Consider the following 16,857-nt stretch of genomic DNA (forward strand, 5'->3'; position numbering starts at 1 on the left):
CTTCCTGCCATAGATTCGTCTGGAAGCGCGTAATTGAAAATCTGTTTTTGGGGGTTTTGAAGACAGCTCTATCCTGTATCCTGAGCCTATGATCTCTCTTTTCCAAGCATTCTGGGAGATCAATTCCCAGGACTTTTGAGAGCCTTCCCCCCACTGCGGCATCATTGTTTTTCGTTTGGTTTAGAGTGGGTTTGCATGGATTATAATTGACAATATGGAGGTTGGAACAGTAGACTAATTAGTCAACTGCTGTTACCCTATGACAAACTCCATGTTAAACGGGGTAGTCCAGGATTACAAAAACATACAGTATCTAATTTCTTCCAAAAAACAGCACCACCCTTGTCCACAGGTTGTGTCCGGTACAGAAGACATGCCCCATTGACTCGGAGCGGAGCTACAGTACCAGACAGGTGTGAGCCTGTGTTTTGGAAGAAAGCAGATATTTTTTTTCCAATGTTGGACAACACCTTTAAATTTTGATCCTATTTAAGGAACCTATATAGTTTTTTGAGTCACAGGCCCAACATATAAAGACCAGGGCTTTACTACGTGTAATCTGTGAGCCCTTTCCAGTAGTCAAATGATTAACTGACCTTTGAGGAATATAGCTACTCAGCTCCTTCTGCTCTATAACGTGTGGCCTGCAGATTAGGCCGCCTTTTCTTGAGGACAGGTTCCCTTTAATGTTGGCAGACTGCATGCAGATAGATAAGCACCTCGGCCTCATGCACATATGTATTTTTTCAGATTCACAGAATACAGATACTGTCCGTGTGCCATTTTTTGTGGACCCATTTACTTCAATCCGTGGACCGTATTTTGAAGACCAGTACAGGACATGTTCTATAACTCGCAGCATGGACATACGGATGGCACACGGATAGTATACATATTTTGCAGATCCACGGTTTGTGGACCACAAATTACATACGATCGAGTGCATGAGCACTTATGATGTGACCGTGTTCAAATAAACCCCTCTATTGTGTAAGAATATTAGGTTTTTATTGCACACATTTAGTAAATTCCGTGATGATAACATTAAGGCCTAGTTCACACGAACGTATGGCTTTTATACTTTTTTGCGGTCCGTTTTTCATGGATCCTTTGTTCAGTTTTTGAGTTCCATTGTGTTTTCTTTTCTGTTCCGTTTTTCCATATGGCATATACAGTATACAGTAATTACATAGAAAAAATTGGGCTGGGCATAACATTTTTAATAGATGGTTCCGAAAAAACAGAACAGAAACGGAAAACATACGTATGCATTTCCGTATGTGTTCCGTTTTTTTTTGCGGACCCATGACCCGTGATTTACGGCCACATATAGGACAAGCTCTATCTTTCAACGGAATGGAAAAACAGAAATACGGAAACGGAATTCATACGGAACACATTCCTTTTTTTTGCGGAACCATTGAAATGAATGGTTCCGTATACGGAACACGAAAAAAAAGGGCCCGTACACCCGCAAAAAACTTTCGTGTGAACTAGGCCTAATCCACAGTGCATATCAGTGGGTCAGGATTTCAAAAAAAGGAGGAATTCAAAGACTGCAGGGAATCTTCGTCACTCGAAATCAGTGAAATTAAACCCATGCTCAAGAATGCACAAAGGCGACATCTTTTAGAAGATGCATGAACCATTCTCTCTCTAGGGTTTGTTCACATCAGATTTATTGCAAAAATTACCATACACGATAATGGTTTTCTACAGTATGACCAGGGAGGGACTTTTACAAACCCCATTGAGAGGTATGGCACAGTCTCAGAAATGTCTTCAACAAAACGTGTGAACACACCCTTAATATATTTGTCCTTTCACATCTTACGGCGAGTTAGCAGCAAAGAATCAAACCATCTTAGACACAAACTTTGGATGCCAAAATTCCAAACAAAAGTTTGCACAACACTAGTGGCTAGGCATATAGCAAGTGTTATTTCACTAGAGGAAAGAGATGTACCTCTTTCACACATCAATGAATCATAGACATGTGTCCTCCACAGACAGCATGCAAACTCATTAACTTTAACAGGTGTATTCATACATCAGTGGTTTTCCATGGACCGTGGTCACACCACAGAAGCATGCCTTATTTTTATCTGCAATTACAAATCCTTCATGCACAATATAGTCTACGGACCTGTCAAAACCAAGGCCTCAACACAAATGGCATCCATGTTTGGTCTTGAATCCAGTTTTCAGCCTAGCAGTGTCCATAAAATACCACTGACACACGGAAGGCAAAAGCAGACACATGGACCAAACATGGAACCTTCACAGACATTGATCATCTTCTCATGGATGTCAACAGGGACATGTAAGAGAGGCCTTAGACCTCTTGCACACAAACGTTGTGCATCCGTGCATTGGTGACGCAACGCAGGCCCCATAGAAGTGAATGCAGTGCGATTTTCACGCACGGTTGCTAGGAGACGATCAGGATGGGGACCCAATCATTATTATTTTCCCTTATAATATGGTTATAAGGAAAAAGAATAGCATTCTTAATACAGAATGCTAAGTAAATGAGGGATGGAGGGGTTAAAAAAATAAAAATAATAATTTAACTCGCCTTAATCCACTTGTTCGCACAGCCAGCATCTCTTCTGTCTTCATCTGTGGGGTAAAGGACCTGTGATGACGTCACTACGCATCACATGGTCCATCACATGATCCATCAGCATGGAGAGGGATCATGTGACGGACCATGTGATGCACAGTGACGTCATCACAGGTCCTTTACCTCACAGATGAAGACAGAAGAGATGTCGGCTACGCGAACAAGTAGATTAAGGCGAGTTAAATTATTTTTTTTATTTTTTTAACCCCTCCTTCCCTCATTTACTTAGCATTTTGTATTAAGAATGCTATTAATTTTCCCTTATAACCATGTTATAAGGGAAAAATAATACAATCTACATAACACCTTACCCAAAGTTCAGTGAAGAAGTTCGGGTCGGAGTAGCACATTCATTTTATTAATCACGTGCGTGCAAAACACATTGCACCCGCGCGATAAAAACTGAACAACGGAACGCAATCGCGTACCTACTCACGCGGGTTTGCCGCAATGCACCCGGGACGCATCCTGAACAAATCCTTCACGCCCGTGTGAACCCAGCCTAAGGGCTCCATGCCTGTACTGTGGACCGCAAATGGCAGGTCCGCTATATACAGGCACTGGTCGATGCGGACTCCTTGGCTTGAATGGGTCTGCGATCTGCAAGATAAGGCCAAAGATAGGACAAGTGAGCTGAGGCACGCTTCGGAAGCCCACGGAAACACTACAAAGCGATTCCATGGCCTTTCGGGTACATGCCTCAGCACTGCAAAAGATAAGACATGCCCTATCTTTTGCCATATCTTGCAGATCGCGGACCCATTCAAATCAATGGATCCGCACAAGTGCACAAGGCTAGCGGGCGTGCATTCCAGACCGCTAGTCAAAGTCTGCACAATGAACACGGAGCCCTTAGGTTTGTGGGCACAAACTGTGCGGGTATTCCGCTGCGTGAAGGAGTGCCAAGCCCCGTTCTGGATAGCAGAGACACGGAGCAGTAACATGACTGATAATGCTCCGTGCCTCTCTGTGATCTTTTTACTACAAAATCACGGTGACAACTTTATCTCACTGATTTTGTAGTAAAAAGATCACAGGGAGGGACGGAGCATTATCAGTCATGTTACTGCTCCGTGTCTCTGCTGTCCGGAGCGGGGCTTGGCACTCCTTCACGCAGCGGATTACCCGCATGGCATCCACTTCTGTGAAAGAGCCTTTATACTGATGGCATGACCTATCCTATTAGTATCCGATCAGTGGGGGTCTGACTTTCGGCACGCACGACATTCAGCCGTTTGAAAAGGCTGCGGCACCGCGAGTGCTGGGGCCTGTTTCTAGGACAATGAAGTCACATTTATCAGTCACATTTCCTAGGCATACCGTATTTTTCGCCGTATAAGACGCACCGGCGTATAAGACGCACCTAGGTTTTTGGGGAGGAAAATAAGAAAAAAAAATTTTTAACCAAAAGGTGTGCTGTGGGTTTGGAACTAGGTGGTCTGTGGATGGCACTGTTATGGGGGGATCTGTGCATGACGGACACTGTTATGGGGGGGATCTGTGGATGACGGACACTGTTATGGGGGGGATCTGTGGATGACGGACACTGTTATGGGGGGGATCTGTGGATGACGGACACTGTTATGGGGGGGATCTGTGGATGACGGACACTGTTATGGGGGGGATCTGTGGATGACGGACACTTATGGGGGGATCTGTGGATGACGGACACTTATGGGGGGGAACTGTGGATGACGGACACTTATGGGGGGAACTGTGGATGACGGACACTGTTATGGGGGGGATCTGTGGCTTTCACTGTTACAGGGGGATCTGTGGCTGGCACTGTTATACATGTGTCATCCACAGACCCTCCCAGCCCATAACTGTGCCATCCACAGATCCCCCGCCGCTCCAGTATACTAATATAATATGTCTTATTCAATTAATAGTTTTTAAATATGCCTCTTTATTCCTAAAAGTACCTTAAATCCTAAGCGCTTCAGTATAATGCCGGCAGGCCGGGCAGCCGGCGCGGCGCGTCACTCACTGACGTCACTTGCCTGCGCCGCCTGCTTCATTCATAAAGTAGGCGGCGCAGGCACGTGACATCAGGGAGTTACGCTGCCTCCCGCCCGGCCTGCATTGTACGGATGCGCTTAGGATTTAAGGTACTATTAGGCATAAAGGGGTATATTTAATAACCATTCATTGAATATGACATATTTTATTAGTACACCGGAGCGGCGGGGCGGGCCTTTAGTACAGTGACTGCACCGCCCCGCCGCTATTGCCGGCCCCAGCTCCTCCTCCCAGTCCCTCCCCGAGTCCTCGCTCGCTTTACATCGCTGCTAGCGATGTAAAACTGACTGCATTCGCCGTATAAGACGCAGGGGCATTTCTCCCCCATTTTGGGGGAAGAAAAAGTGCGTCTTATACGGCGAAAAATACGGTAGTCGAGTCTCATTCAAATGAATGGGGTTGAGCTGTGATACCAAACTCCAGTACTAGAAAAAGATGTATTCTTTCTTCCAAAAACAGCACCACACCTGTGTCCACAGGTTGTGTGTGGTATTACACCTCAGCCTCATTCACCTCACAACCCATGGGCTGTTTTTGGAACAAAGCAGCCATATTTTTCTAATCCTGGACAACCCTTAAAAACAAACAGATTCTGGACTCAACGGACAGTAAGTAGTGTTGAGCGAACTTGTGTTTTAAGTTCGGCGTCTAAAGTTCGGCTTTGGGTTATCGAAGAATCCAGTTATGGATTCTAAATTCCGTTATTGTCCGTGGTAGCGGAATCCATAACGCGATTCTTTGATAACCCGACGCCGAACTTAAAACACAAGTTCGCTCAACACTAACAGCAAGTTAATATTTTTGGGTTATTGAATTTACTTTGTGTAAAATTACGCTATTACACGTCCATTAGACGCGTCATAAAAATCAGATCAGTGGCTAGGGCACCCACTAATCTGGTGTCAGTGTAGGTAGATACATGTTTGGCTATACAAGCTATATACAGCCAGACCACCTGATTACACATGGCGGCTGAATGGACACATTATGTTTAGAGATGAGCAAATTTCATATTTTGAAATTCGTTCGCGCTTCGTTTGGTGGTAAAAGCAGAATTGCATTATGAATTCCGTTATCACGGATCATAACGCAATTCTATGACAGAATTGATAACAGAGGCATTCCTTTATTACGTCATTATAGAAATCTATGGGCTGCATAACAGATCCGTCCCGTTTCAGTTATGCAGGAGAGGACTCCCCTGCATAACGGAAACGGGACTAATCCATTATGCAGCCCATAGACTTCTATTACGATGGAATGAATAACAGATTGAATGCATAATGTCATAGAATTGCGTTATGGTCCGTGGTAACGGAATCCATAACGCAATTCTGCTTTTACCACTAAACTAAGTACGAACGAACGAATTTCATAACATGAAATTCGCTCATCTCTAATTATGTTCAGTGCTGTCTGTAAATAAAGATTTTATAGGTATATGTATAAAGAGATAAAAAAGGTTTTGTATAATCATTTTTTCCATCTCACTCTCTCAGGGTTAGGTTGGGTGAAGGGAGGTGGGGAAAGGAAGGAAAATAAATTGATTGTTTTGTATAATTTTATATTATGCAATATTGTAATGTGAAAAAAATATATAAAAATAATAATTTTATATGTAGACTTAGTAACCATTAATTATACACCATAAATTTGTCATAGTTATTATACAGGTTGTCATTTTTTAAGGTCATATACACTTACCCGGATGAGACATTTCAAAAACCCCATTTTCGTTTCCTTCGTTGTTGTATATGACCACCGCTTTGGCCCCAGCCTCCGACGCAGCTTTGATCTTCTCGCTAAATGGACAATCTCCTCGTTGTATAAGAGCAATCCAAGCATTGTTATAGTTCTCTGGGACACTAAAGTTCAGATGCGGTGGACACATATTTGGCGATGAATAGTGGTGCTGCCTACGCCTTGGCAGGACGACCAGTCCATATGCCCGGTCCACTGGCGAGTCTTGGCCATAGACTCCAATCTCTCCCTCATCCCAGTAGGTCTTGTTTTCCATGACATAGGAGTAATTCACATTGGCTGTCCATAGAACATCAGACGTAGAGCCCTGTATTGCCAGAAGACAGAGCACCAGCACACTGTACGATAGGTGATGCCAGGAGGCTTTGGCTCCCCTTAACATGAGCCACATCTCGCCTTTAACAAAAAGAGACCAGGCAGGCGCAGCACTATAAAGTATGTCCTGGATACAGGAAGGCTTCTCTGTTTTGTTTGAGCCAAGCTCTCCCTACCTGCTTTACCTGCTTCCAGGTGCCGCACAGATCCTCCCATATAGGTTGGACTATTACTTAACCCTTTGCAGCACAGTTTCTGTAGCTATTGTTAAGCACTACCATCATTCATGGTCACAATAGATCTTTACTTCAATGGACCTCCCTCAAGCTTGAAGCTAAGCCCCTATTAGGGCACAACCACGTGTCACGGTTGTGATGCGACCAAGTACTACGTCTGCATATGGGCCACAGTTGGATTTTGCTAACTAATGAAGATTGCACCGTTTAGTCGGTCTGCACTGTTAACGGTCTCGCAGTATTGAAGGGGCAGTGGCTCCCTAAAACAGCTGATCGCCGGGGGTGCCAGGACTTGGACCCTCGCTGATGTGATAATAATGATGACCTATCCTGAGGCTAAGGGTCCATTCACACGTCCTCGAAATGGGTCCGCATCCGTTCCGCAATTTTGCGGAACGGGTACAGACCCATTCATTTTCAATGGGGCCGGAATGTGCTGTCCGCCTCCGCATTTGCGGATCCGCACTTCCGCATCCGTGCTTCCGTTTCCGCAAAAAAATAGAACACGTCCTATTCTTGTCCGCAATTGCCGACAAGATTAGGCATTTTCTATTATAGTGTTGGTGATGTGCGATCCACAAATTGCGGAATGCACATTGCCAGTGTCCGTGTTTTGCAGATCCGCAATCCGCATCATTATAAGGCCTCATGCACACAACCGTTGTTCTGGTCCGCATCCGAGCCGCAGTTTTTGCGGCTCGGGTGCGGCCCCATTCACTTCAATGGGGTTGCAAAAGATGCGGACAGCACTGCGAGTGCTGTCCGCATCCGTTGCTCCGTTACGTAGCCTCGCAAAAAAAATATAACATGTCCTATTCTTGTCCGTTTTGTGGACAAGAACAGGCATTTCTACAATGGGCCGCCTGTTCCCTTCCGCAAATCACGGAAGGCACACGGGCAGCTTCCGTGAATTGTGGATCCGCAATTTGCGGACCGCAAAAAACTGAACGGTCGTGTGCATGAGGCCTAAAGCTTTATTCACAAGTCAGTGTTTTGGTCAGTGATTCCCATCAGTGACTGTGAGCCAAAACCAGGATTGGAGCCTCCACAGACATAAGGTATAAGGGGAAGACCTGTTCTGTGTTTAGAGCCGCACCTGGCTTTAGCTCAAAATCACTGACCGAGCACGGAGGTGTGTGTGAAGCATAAGGAGTAGAACAGAATGAGGGAGGAACACATGCACTCAGTTTGCATTGTCCGGTATAATCAGGTGGAGGATCGGGCAGTGGACACCTGTTGGTGTTTAGGTAGTTGATTTGCAGAGAACGACACCCAGATGCAAAGCAGAGAGCAATGGAAACAGGGATGTGAAATGCAGATATCTACTGTAGGCAAATGCAGCGTGAGATTGGTTGTAAGTGGAGAAGCTTCACCACCAAATCTCAGCTGAAACTCGTGCCAAAAAAACCCATGTGTGAACCTAGGCAGTAGGTCGTGTTCTGATAGAAAGGGATTGGGGCTCACTATTGGATACGTAGAGGTCCTTCCACTGGGATCCCCATGGATCATGAGAATGGGGGTCTCATATCCTGCTGGGCCCCCCAAAATGAGTGGAGCTGCAGGTCGAGCAGGTACACTGCAGCTCCATTCATCTCCCTGGGACTTCTGTAGGTAACTGTACAATGCTTGGCTATTTCTAGCAGGTCCCATAGAGATGAATGTAGTGGCAGTCCATATGCTTGACCTGCCACTCTTTTTGTGATTGTTGGTGATCCCAGTGGCAGAATCCCTTATCCTCGTGGTCTTAGCAGTAGAACCTCCCCCAATATAATGGTTACTTGAAATTATTGGAATACCACTGCGTGATGTTTAAAGGGCATCTGTCAGCAGATTTGTCCCTCTGAAACTAGCTGACCTGTTACATGTGCGCTTGGCAGCTGAAGTCACCTGTGTTGGTCCCATGTTCATATGTGTCCTCATTACTGAATAAAATGATGTTTTAATTTATGCAAATGAGCCTCTAGGAGCAACGGGGGCGTTGTCATTACACCTAAAGGCTCTGCTCTCCCTGCAACTGCCGCACCTCCTGCACTTTGATTGACAGGACAAGGCAGTGAAAACGTGATCAACAACCAGCCCTGTCCATCAAAGTGGGGAGAGCGTAACAGTTGCAGAGAGAGCAGAGCCTCTAGTTTAACGGCAACGCCATTGTTGCTCCTAGACGCTCATTTGCATATAATAAAACATAATTTTTCTCAGAAATGCGGGCACATATGAACATGAGACCAACACAGATACCAAGCGCACATGTAACAGGTCAGCCAGTTCAAATCTTCCGACAGATGCCCTTTAAATATCAGAAACCCAGTTGAACCCATTCAAAAGAATGGGGTTCATCAGTGTCTGTACGGAAACCATGACACTAGTGAAAACGGGTCGCAATATGTTCTTTTCTGGGCGTTATAAAATCTAAATATTATAAAACACAGACTGTTGTTTCCTTACTATGTGCATCTTAGGGCTTAAGCACACGGCCATAGCCATTTTTGTGGTGCGCAAATTGCAGATCCACAAAAAACGCATTCTGGATTTTGTGGAACGGAACGTCTTGTCCTCTATAGAACTGTCCTATCCTTGTCAGTGATATGGACCTGGATCTGAATACTTTTGTAATTGTATGTAATTATTTTTTATTTTATTTGATAGCCACTGAGCTATTGAATAAAATGTATCTATATAATATATAACGCCACCTGCTGTTTGTTCTTTTCCTTATTTATTGTCCGTTTCACTGAGGTGGTCACACATGCTCAGTTTAAATCTTCCACTGCCACCAGCCAAACGTTCTATTAGAAGCTGTGGCAGTTACAGGGAGATAGTGGCAGCAGAAAGGACATGCCCCCAGGGCTGCCAGGCTGAAGATAATTTAGCACAGCAATTGGAGCAGTGAATGTGAAGATCTCTGGACCCATGTGCAGTACAGGGATGGTTCAAGCTTTGCTAGAAGGTATTGTCATGTACTATGTGATGTCTGATTTTCATTTTTTACATCAATCATGGGAGAACCCCCTTAACGCCCCTTTACAGGCGTAGATCATTGTTTTAATTTTTTTTTTAAATTTAGCGAAAGTAATCAGTTATCAAGCAGCGTAAAGGCATTGAACGATCCAATGACAAGTGATAATCGCTTAGTTTGCCGTTCTTGAGATGTAGACACCTAAAGCGTTGCTCGTCATGCAGAATTCCACAAGTGTGAACAGGTATCAGCACAGACTATTCCACAAGGGGTGGAAATGCAACTGCCTGACAATGGATCTATTACACGATCGCACTTACGCAATACTAAAAGTTAACGACTCGAATAACGGTTCGTTCGCTGCTGGATCAAATCCATGATCTGCTCGTGTAAAGGGGTCTTTACTGTGGGTGTGCATTGTGCCCTGCTAATTCTTGTTCTGAAAAACGACAGAAGGTAAACCGACCAAATCCTGGAAGGTTGCAGAGCTGACAGACGTGTAATTTAATATTTCCTATGATGATGTATTACACATGTAATGAGTCAATAGAGTTCAGAAAAGATTTGTATGAGTTTTGCACCTTCAGAGCAAAAAACAAGTGAAGTTTAATAGGAAGGTACAGTGCTGCCCATAATTATTCATACCCCTGGCAAATTTTGACTTAAAGTTACTTTTATTCAACCAGCAAGTAATTTTTGGACGGGAAATGACATAGGTGTCTCCCAAAAGATAATAAGATGATGTACAAGAGGCATTATTGTGGAAAAAATAACCACCATATTAGATCAAGAGCAAATTTTTCCAATAGGAAGGGGGTCATGTAGCATATCAAAGAAGACCAGAATCTTCTTAGAAATCGATTGCCGCGATCAGATTTGGGACAACACACTGAACTCGTCAAATAGCTGTGCATTGCAGGGAACGTTCCCGGCTGTTGTTGTCAATTTTTGTGTTGATAACTTTTGAACCACACAAGATATTGTAAATCTGATTGCGTCAATCAATTTCTGAGAGCATTCTGATCTTCTTTGATATACTACATGACCCCGTTCCCATTGAAATGATTTGCATTTAATCCAATATGGTGGTTTTCAAGATGGCAGCCATGAGTTGGACATAGCCTAAAAGATAGGCCCCCTTACCCATTACTTGCTGGCGTGTTTAGATATTTCATTTTCCCTTTTGTTTCCTGAAATAAAAGGGTGTCCTGAGACTTTTGATTCGCCATTTACTACGCAAACATAAAATATATACAGTGCTGCCCATAATTATTCATACCCCTGTCAAATTTTGACTTAAAGTTACTTTTATTCAACCAGCAAGTAATTTTTTGACAGGAAATGACATAGGTGTCTCCCAAAAGATAATAAGACGATGTGCAAAAGGCATTATTGTGGGAAAAAAAAAAAATTCTCTGCTTTTATTTACATTTGAGCAAAAAATACAAGATGTTTCGCACTGTCGAAAATCTCAGAGGACATGGTCGGAAGCCAAAAGTGACACCTGTGATGGCCAGGAGGATAATTAGAGAGGTGAAAAAGAATCCAAGGATCACCACCAAGGCCATCCTGGTGAATCTGGGCTCTGCTGGTGGCAATGTCTCAAGGCAGACAATCCAACGGACACTGCACAATGCAGACCAAGGAGGACGCCACTTCTCCAGATAAGGCACACAAAAGCTCACTTGGCCTTTGCAAAAGCTCATCTGGACAAAGAAGAAGACTTCTGGTCTTCTGTGTTATGGTCAGATGAAGCAAAAATTGAATTGTTTGGTCACAATGATGTTTCTTTCATTTGGCGTAAAAAAGGAGAAGCCTTCAACCCAAAGAACACCACCCCCACTGTCAAACATGGGAACCTAATGCTTTGGGGGTGTTTTTCAGCCAATGGACCAGGGAACCTAATCACAGTAAACGGCACCATGAAAAAAGAGCAATACATGAGGATTCTCAATGACAAGATCAGGCAGTCTGCAGAGAACATTGGCCTTGGGCACCAGTGGACATTTCAGCATGACAATGACCCAAAACACACATCAAAAGTGGTGAAGAAATGGTTAGCAAACAACATTAACGTTTTGGAGTGGCCCAGCCAGAGTCCAGACTTGAATCCAATTAAGAATCTGTGGAGGGAGCTAAAGATCAGGGTGATGGCAAGAAGACCCTCCAACCTGAAAGATTTGGAGCTCATTGCTAAAGATGAATGGGCAAAAATACCTGTGGAGACATGCAAAAAGCTGGTCTGCAATTATAGGAAGCGTTTGATTGCGGTAATAGCCAATAAAGGCTTTTCTATTGATTATTGAGAAGGGTATGAATAATTTTGGACTGGACACTTTTTTCCACAATAATGCCTCTTGTACATCATCTTATTATCTTTTGGGAGACACCTATGTCATTTCCTGTCAAAAAATTACTTGCTGGTTGAATAAAAGTAACTTTAAGTCAAAATTTGCCAGGGGTATGAATTATTATGGGCAGCACTGTACTTAGCACTGGCAGACCTGGTTAGGTTACTAGGGTGATGGACTTAACCTGTCTCCTGATTAGATAGTTGAGTGAGTCATAGTAGAGCAGAGCTACAGATAAGACCTATATACGAAAGCTCTTGTCATCAGAGGACTCGTGAAGAAAAGAGACCAGCCATCTCAGAAGGTCCAGAATGTGCAAGATAATGACAGTAAGGTACCACTTATTTATGGCAAAATACTTTACTGGTTTGAAAAAAGGTTAATTGTCTCTGATGTCCACCACGTTTGGAGATGGACTGGCCATCTGGATCTAAATTCTGGATCCCTCAGCCCTGGATTTGCAGAAGGAGAGCCTGCAAAGGGTTCTTAGAAGGAGAGTCAGGGAGTTCTACTATTTCCATCATTGTTGCTGCCCTTACACAGCTATTGGGAGGAAACTATACTGTGATATACTTTGGACATGTGCCTTTTGCTCCTATATGTACTACTCCTATCATCATTAACTTCTGCCAACTACTACGAGTGCTGCTGCCTTCTCAAACAGCTTATCGGTGGGGGTCCTGGGTGTTGGACCCACACAGATCTGTTACTGATGACCCATCAAGAGTAGTGATGGACAAACATCTGCCGGGACAGTTCGCGAACGCGATCAAATGTTCACGAACCGCAAGTTCACAGCAGGTCCCATTAATTGTAATGGCAGGCGAACCTGAAAAACCTTCAGGCTCTGTGTATCCCACATATAGATAGCACACCTATACTAGTACTTAAAATGACTTTTGTGGCCCTATTAGCTAGCGTTTGGTGTCCCTAACAGTCTGTCCCTGTTCCACACAGCAACCTCTCCCTACACTGGCAAAACACTGAATGTAAAATGGCGGCCAGATCTGGTTTATTTATAAGGTAGGGGGTATGTCCATGTGCTGAAACATCTCAATTGGCTGTCCTGTACCACCTGATGGATGTGTCATGGGTCAAAGTTCTTCACAATGTAAAAGAATATGGTGGGCGCGAATATCTCCATATGTTCGCAAAGTTCACCGCAAAACGACCACCGGGCGAACCACAAGGCCATCTCTAATCAAGAGGATAGGACTCAGGGATGGGCAAACTGTGGCTCTCCAGCTGTTGTAAAACTACAACTCTCAGTATGCTCAGTCTGCCTACAGCTATCAGCCTACAGCAGGGCAAGATGGGATTTGTCGTTTTACAACAGATGGAGAGCCGCAGTTTGCCCATCACTGGGATAGGTCATCAGTAAAAAAAACACCTGGAAAACTCCTTTAAATTTGGCACATCCCATGCGACTGCTAAGTAGACCAAGGCTGCTGTTAGAAATGCCAGTCTTGATAAATTTCCCCCACTGTCATGTCTGTGAACTCACACTCTTGTAAAAAGAAATCTTATTAAGCTAACGAGCTTGTTAAAGGCTGTTTGGGAATTTTTATTATTTTCTTTTAGTACAGAACCTCAGTGGAGAAAGTGAAGAAAACAAGAGAATGAAATACGGCTGGGGATGTAAAGAGTAAGACAGGTTCGACCTGTCAGCCAATTATATGTGATAGAAGGGACAATTTACACTCATTATTACTTTATCCGATAAAAAGTTTCTGTGAACACCCTAGTTAATTCAAGTGAGATAATCTAAGAAGTGTCTTTGATTTACCGGGATTATTTTTATATGTTTTATTTTTATTTTTATATCTATCACACAGGATAAGGCTGGTTTCCCACAAGTGTAATATGGGTGCACTTTTGCACCTAAATTTTATTACAGCCCCAAAGCCCAGACCAACGGTGGGTCTAATGCAAACCTCCCAACTTTTGAAAAGGCCACTGAGGGACAATAGCATTGGAAAAAACAAATTTTTCACTAAGCCATGCCTCTAACTTCCCCCAATGCCTAGATATACATTCCCAATCCTGCAAGTCCCCGTTGTGCAACCAACCATACAATTAGGCCTCTTTCACACGGGCGAGTTTTCCGCGCAGGTGCAATGCGTGAGGTGAACGCATTGCACCCGCACTGAATCCGGACTAATTCATTTCTATGGGGCTGTGCACATGAGCAGTGATTTTCACGCATCACTTGTGCGTTGCATGAAAATCGCAACAAGCTCTATATTGTGCGTTTTTCACGCAGCGCAGGCCCCATAGAAGTGAAAGGGGCTGCGTGAAAATCGCAAGCATCCGCAAGCAAGTGCGGATGTGGTGTGATTTTCACGCACGGTTGCTAGGTGATGATCGGGCTGGGGACCCGATCATTATCATTTTCCCTTATAACATGGTTATAAGTGAAAATAATAGCATTCTTAATACAGAATGCTTAGTAAAATAGTGATGGAGGGGTTAAATATTTTTTTATTAAACTCACCTCATCCACTTGTTCACGCAGCCCGGCTCGTCTTCTTTCTTCTTCTTTGAGGACCTGGTAGGAAAAGGACCCTTGGTGATGTCACTGCGCTCATCACATGGTCAATCACCATGGCGATGGACCATGTGATGAGCACAGTGACGTCACCAAAGGTCCTTTTCCACCAAGATCCTCAAAGAAGAAAGAAGACAAAGTGGATGAGGTGAGTTAAATGTTATTATTTTTTTTTAACTCCTCTATCCCTATTTTACTTACCATTCTGTATTAAGAATGCTATTATTTTCCCTTATAACCATGTTATAAGGGAAAAAAATTCAAATCTACACAACACTGATCCCAAACCCGAACTTCTGTGAAGAAGTCCGGGTTCGGGTCTGGGTACCAAACATGCTGATTTTTCCCACGCGCGTGCAAAACGCATTAAAACGTTTTGCACTCGTGCGGCAAAATCCTGCAACGCCCATGTGAACCCAGCCTTAGGCCTCCTGCACACGAACGTGTGCGCCCCGTGGCCATGCTGCGGCCCGCAAATTGTGGGCTGCAATACAGAACGTCGGCTGTGGGGCAGCAGCAGCGGATCACGGACCCATTCACTTTAATGGGTCCGCAACCGCCCGATCCGCAAAAAGATAGGACATGTTCTATCTTTTTGCAGAACGGAAGTACGGGACGAAACCCCACGGAAGCACTCCATAGTGCTTCCATAGGGTTCCGTTCCGTGCTTCCGTTCCGCACGGTATCTCTGAATAAGCGTCCCATTGAAGTGAATGGGTCCGCATCCATGATGAGGAATGCACATGGAACGGTGCCCGTGTATTGCGGATCCGCAAATGCAGTCCGCAATAAGGCAACAGGCAGCACAAATTAGTGTGCAGGAGGCCTGAGGCCTCTTGCACATGAATGTTTTTTTTTTCCGTTTCCCGTTCCGTTTTTTTTGCGTTCCGCATATGGACCGTATGCGGAACCATTCATTTCAATTTATATGCAAAAAAACGGAAGGTACTCCGTATTTCTTCTGTTTCCGTATTTCCATTCATAGATAGAACATGTGCTATTATTGTCCACATAACGGACAAGGATAGTACTGTTCTATCAGGGGCCAGCTGTTCCGTTCCGCAAAAAACAGAATGCACACGGATGTCATCCGTAATTTTTGCGGATCCGTTTTTTGAGGACCGCAAAATACTGAAAAAGCCATACGGTCTTTCACTGGACCGTTTTTTTTCTGTTTACAGGCCGTTTTTTGCGTTCCGTATACGGTCCATATAAGGAACCATTCATTTCAATGGGTCCGCAAAAAAAACTGAACACATACGGAAATGCATCCATATGTCTTCTGTATCCATTCCGTTTTTGCGGAACCATCTATTGAAAATCTTATGCCCAGTCCAATTTTTCTTTATGTAATTACTGTATACTGTATATGCCAAAAATGGAACGGAAAAATGGAACAGAAACGGAAACACAAAAAATAAAAAAAATGGAACAACGGATCCGTGAAACACGGATTGCAAAATACTGAAAAGCACACAAACTTTTTTTTTGTTTCCGTTCCGTTTTTGCGGATTCCGTTTGTGGTCCGTATGCGGAACCATTCATTTCAATGGTTCCGCAAAAAAAAAACGGTATGTACTCTGTATGCATTCCGTTTCCGTATATATATGTTCCGCTGAAAGATAGAACTTGTCCTATTATTGCAAATAACGATCCATGGCTCCATGCAAGTCAATGGGTCCGCAAAATATACGGAATGAATACGGAACACATCCGTATGTCATCCGTTTTTTGGGGATCCATGCCCTCTTTGCCTATGTGTATACTGTTAAAACACATTACTGTACATTACATTAATGATTAAAAATGTTATGTTTTTGTTTGTGATCCGCAAACAACGGATTGCATACGAAAACCTTACAGAGATTTTTTTGCGGAACTACGGAATGGAAACACAAAAGAAACAAAAAAATGGAACCGCGAAATACTGAAAATGCCATACGGTCGTGTGCAAGAGGCCTTAGGCCCCTCTCACACGGGCGAGATTTCCGCGCGGGTGCAATGCATGCGGTGAACGCATTGCACTCGCACTGAATCCGGAC

The 16,857-nt window shown here is 43.9% G+C and overlaps 1 protein-coding gene across 1 annotated transcript in view; it reads right to left on the reverse strand.

Moving 5' to 3' along the window:
• The window catches only part of RNF128 (ring finger protein 128), a 74,606-nt gene extending 67,693 nt beyond the window's left edge, over nucleotides 1-6,913 (reverse strand). The window contains exon 1 of the mRNA XM_044268661.1: nucleotides 6,353-6,913. Within this exon, the coding sequence (XP_044124596.1) occupies nucleotides 6,353-6,800 (448 nt within the window). The 5' untranslated portion in view covers nucleotides 6,801-6,913. The remainder of the gene's footprint in view (nucleotides 1-6,352) is intronic.
• Nucleotides 6,914-16,857: the final 9,944 nt, after the last annotated feature.

This window comes from Bufo gargarizans, chromosome 9, assembly GCF_014858855.1.
Source record: "Bufo gargarizans isolate SCDJY-AF-19 chromosome 9, ASM1485885v1, whole genome shotgun sequence".
Classification (NCBI taxonomy): domain Eukaryota; kingdom Metazoa; phylum Chordata; class Amphibia; order Anura; family Bufonidae; genus Bufo; species Bufo gargarizans.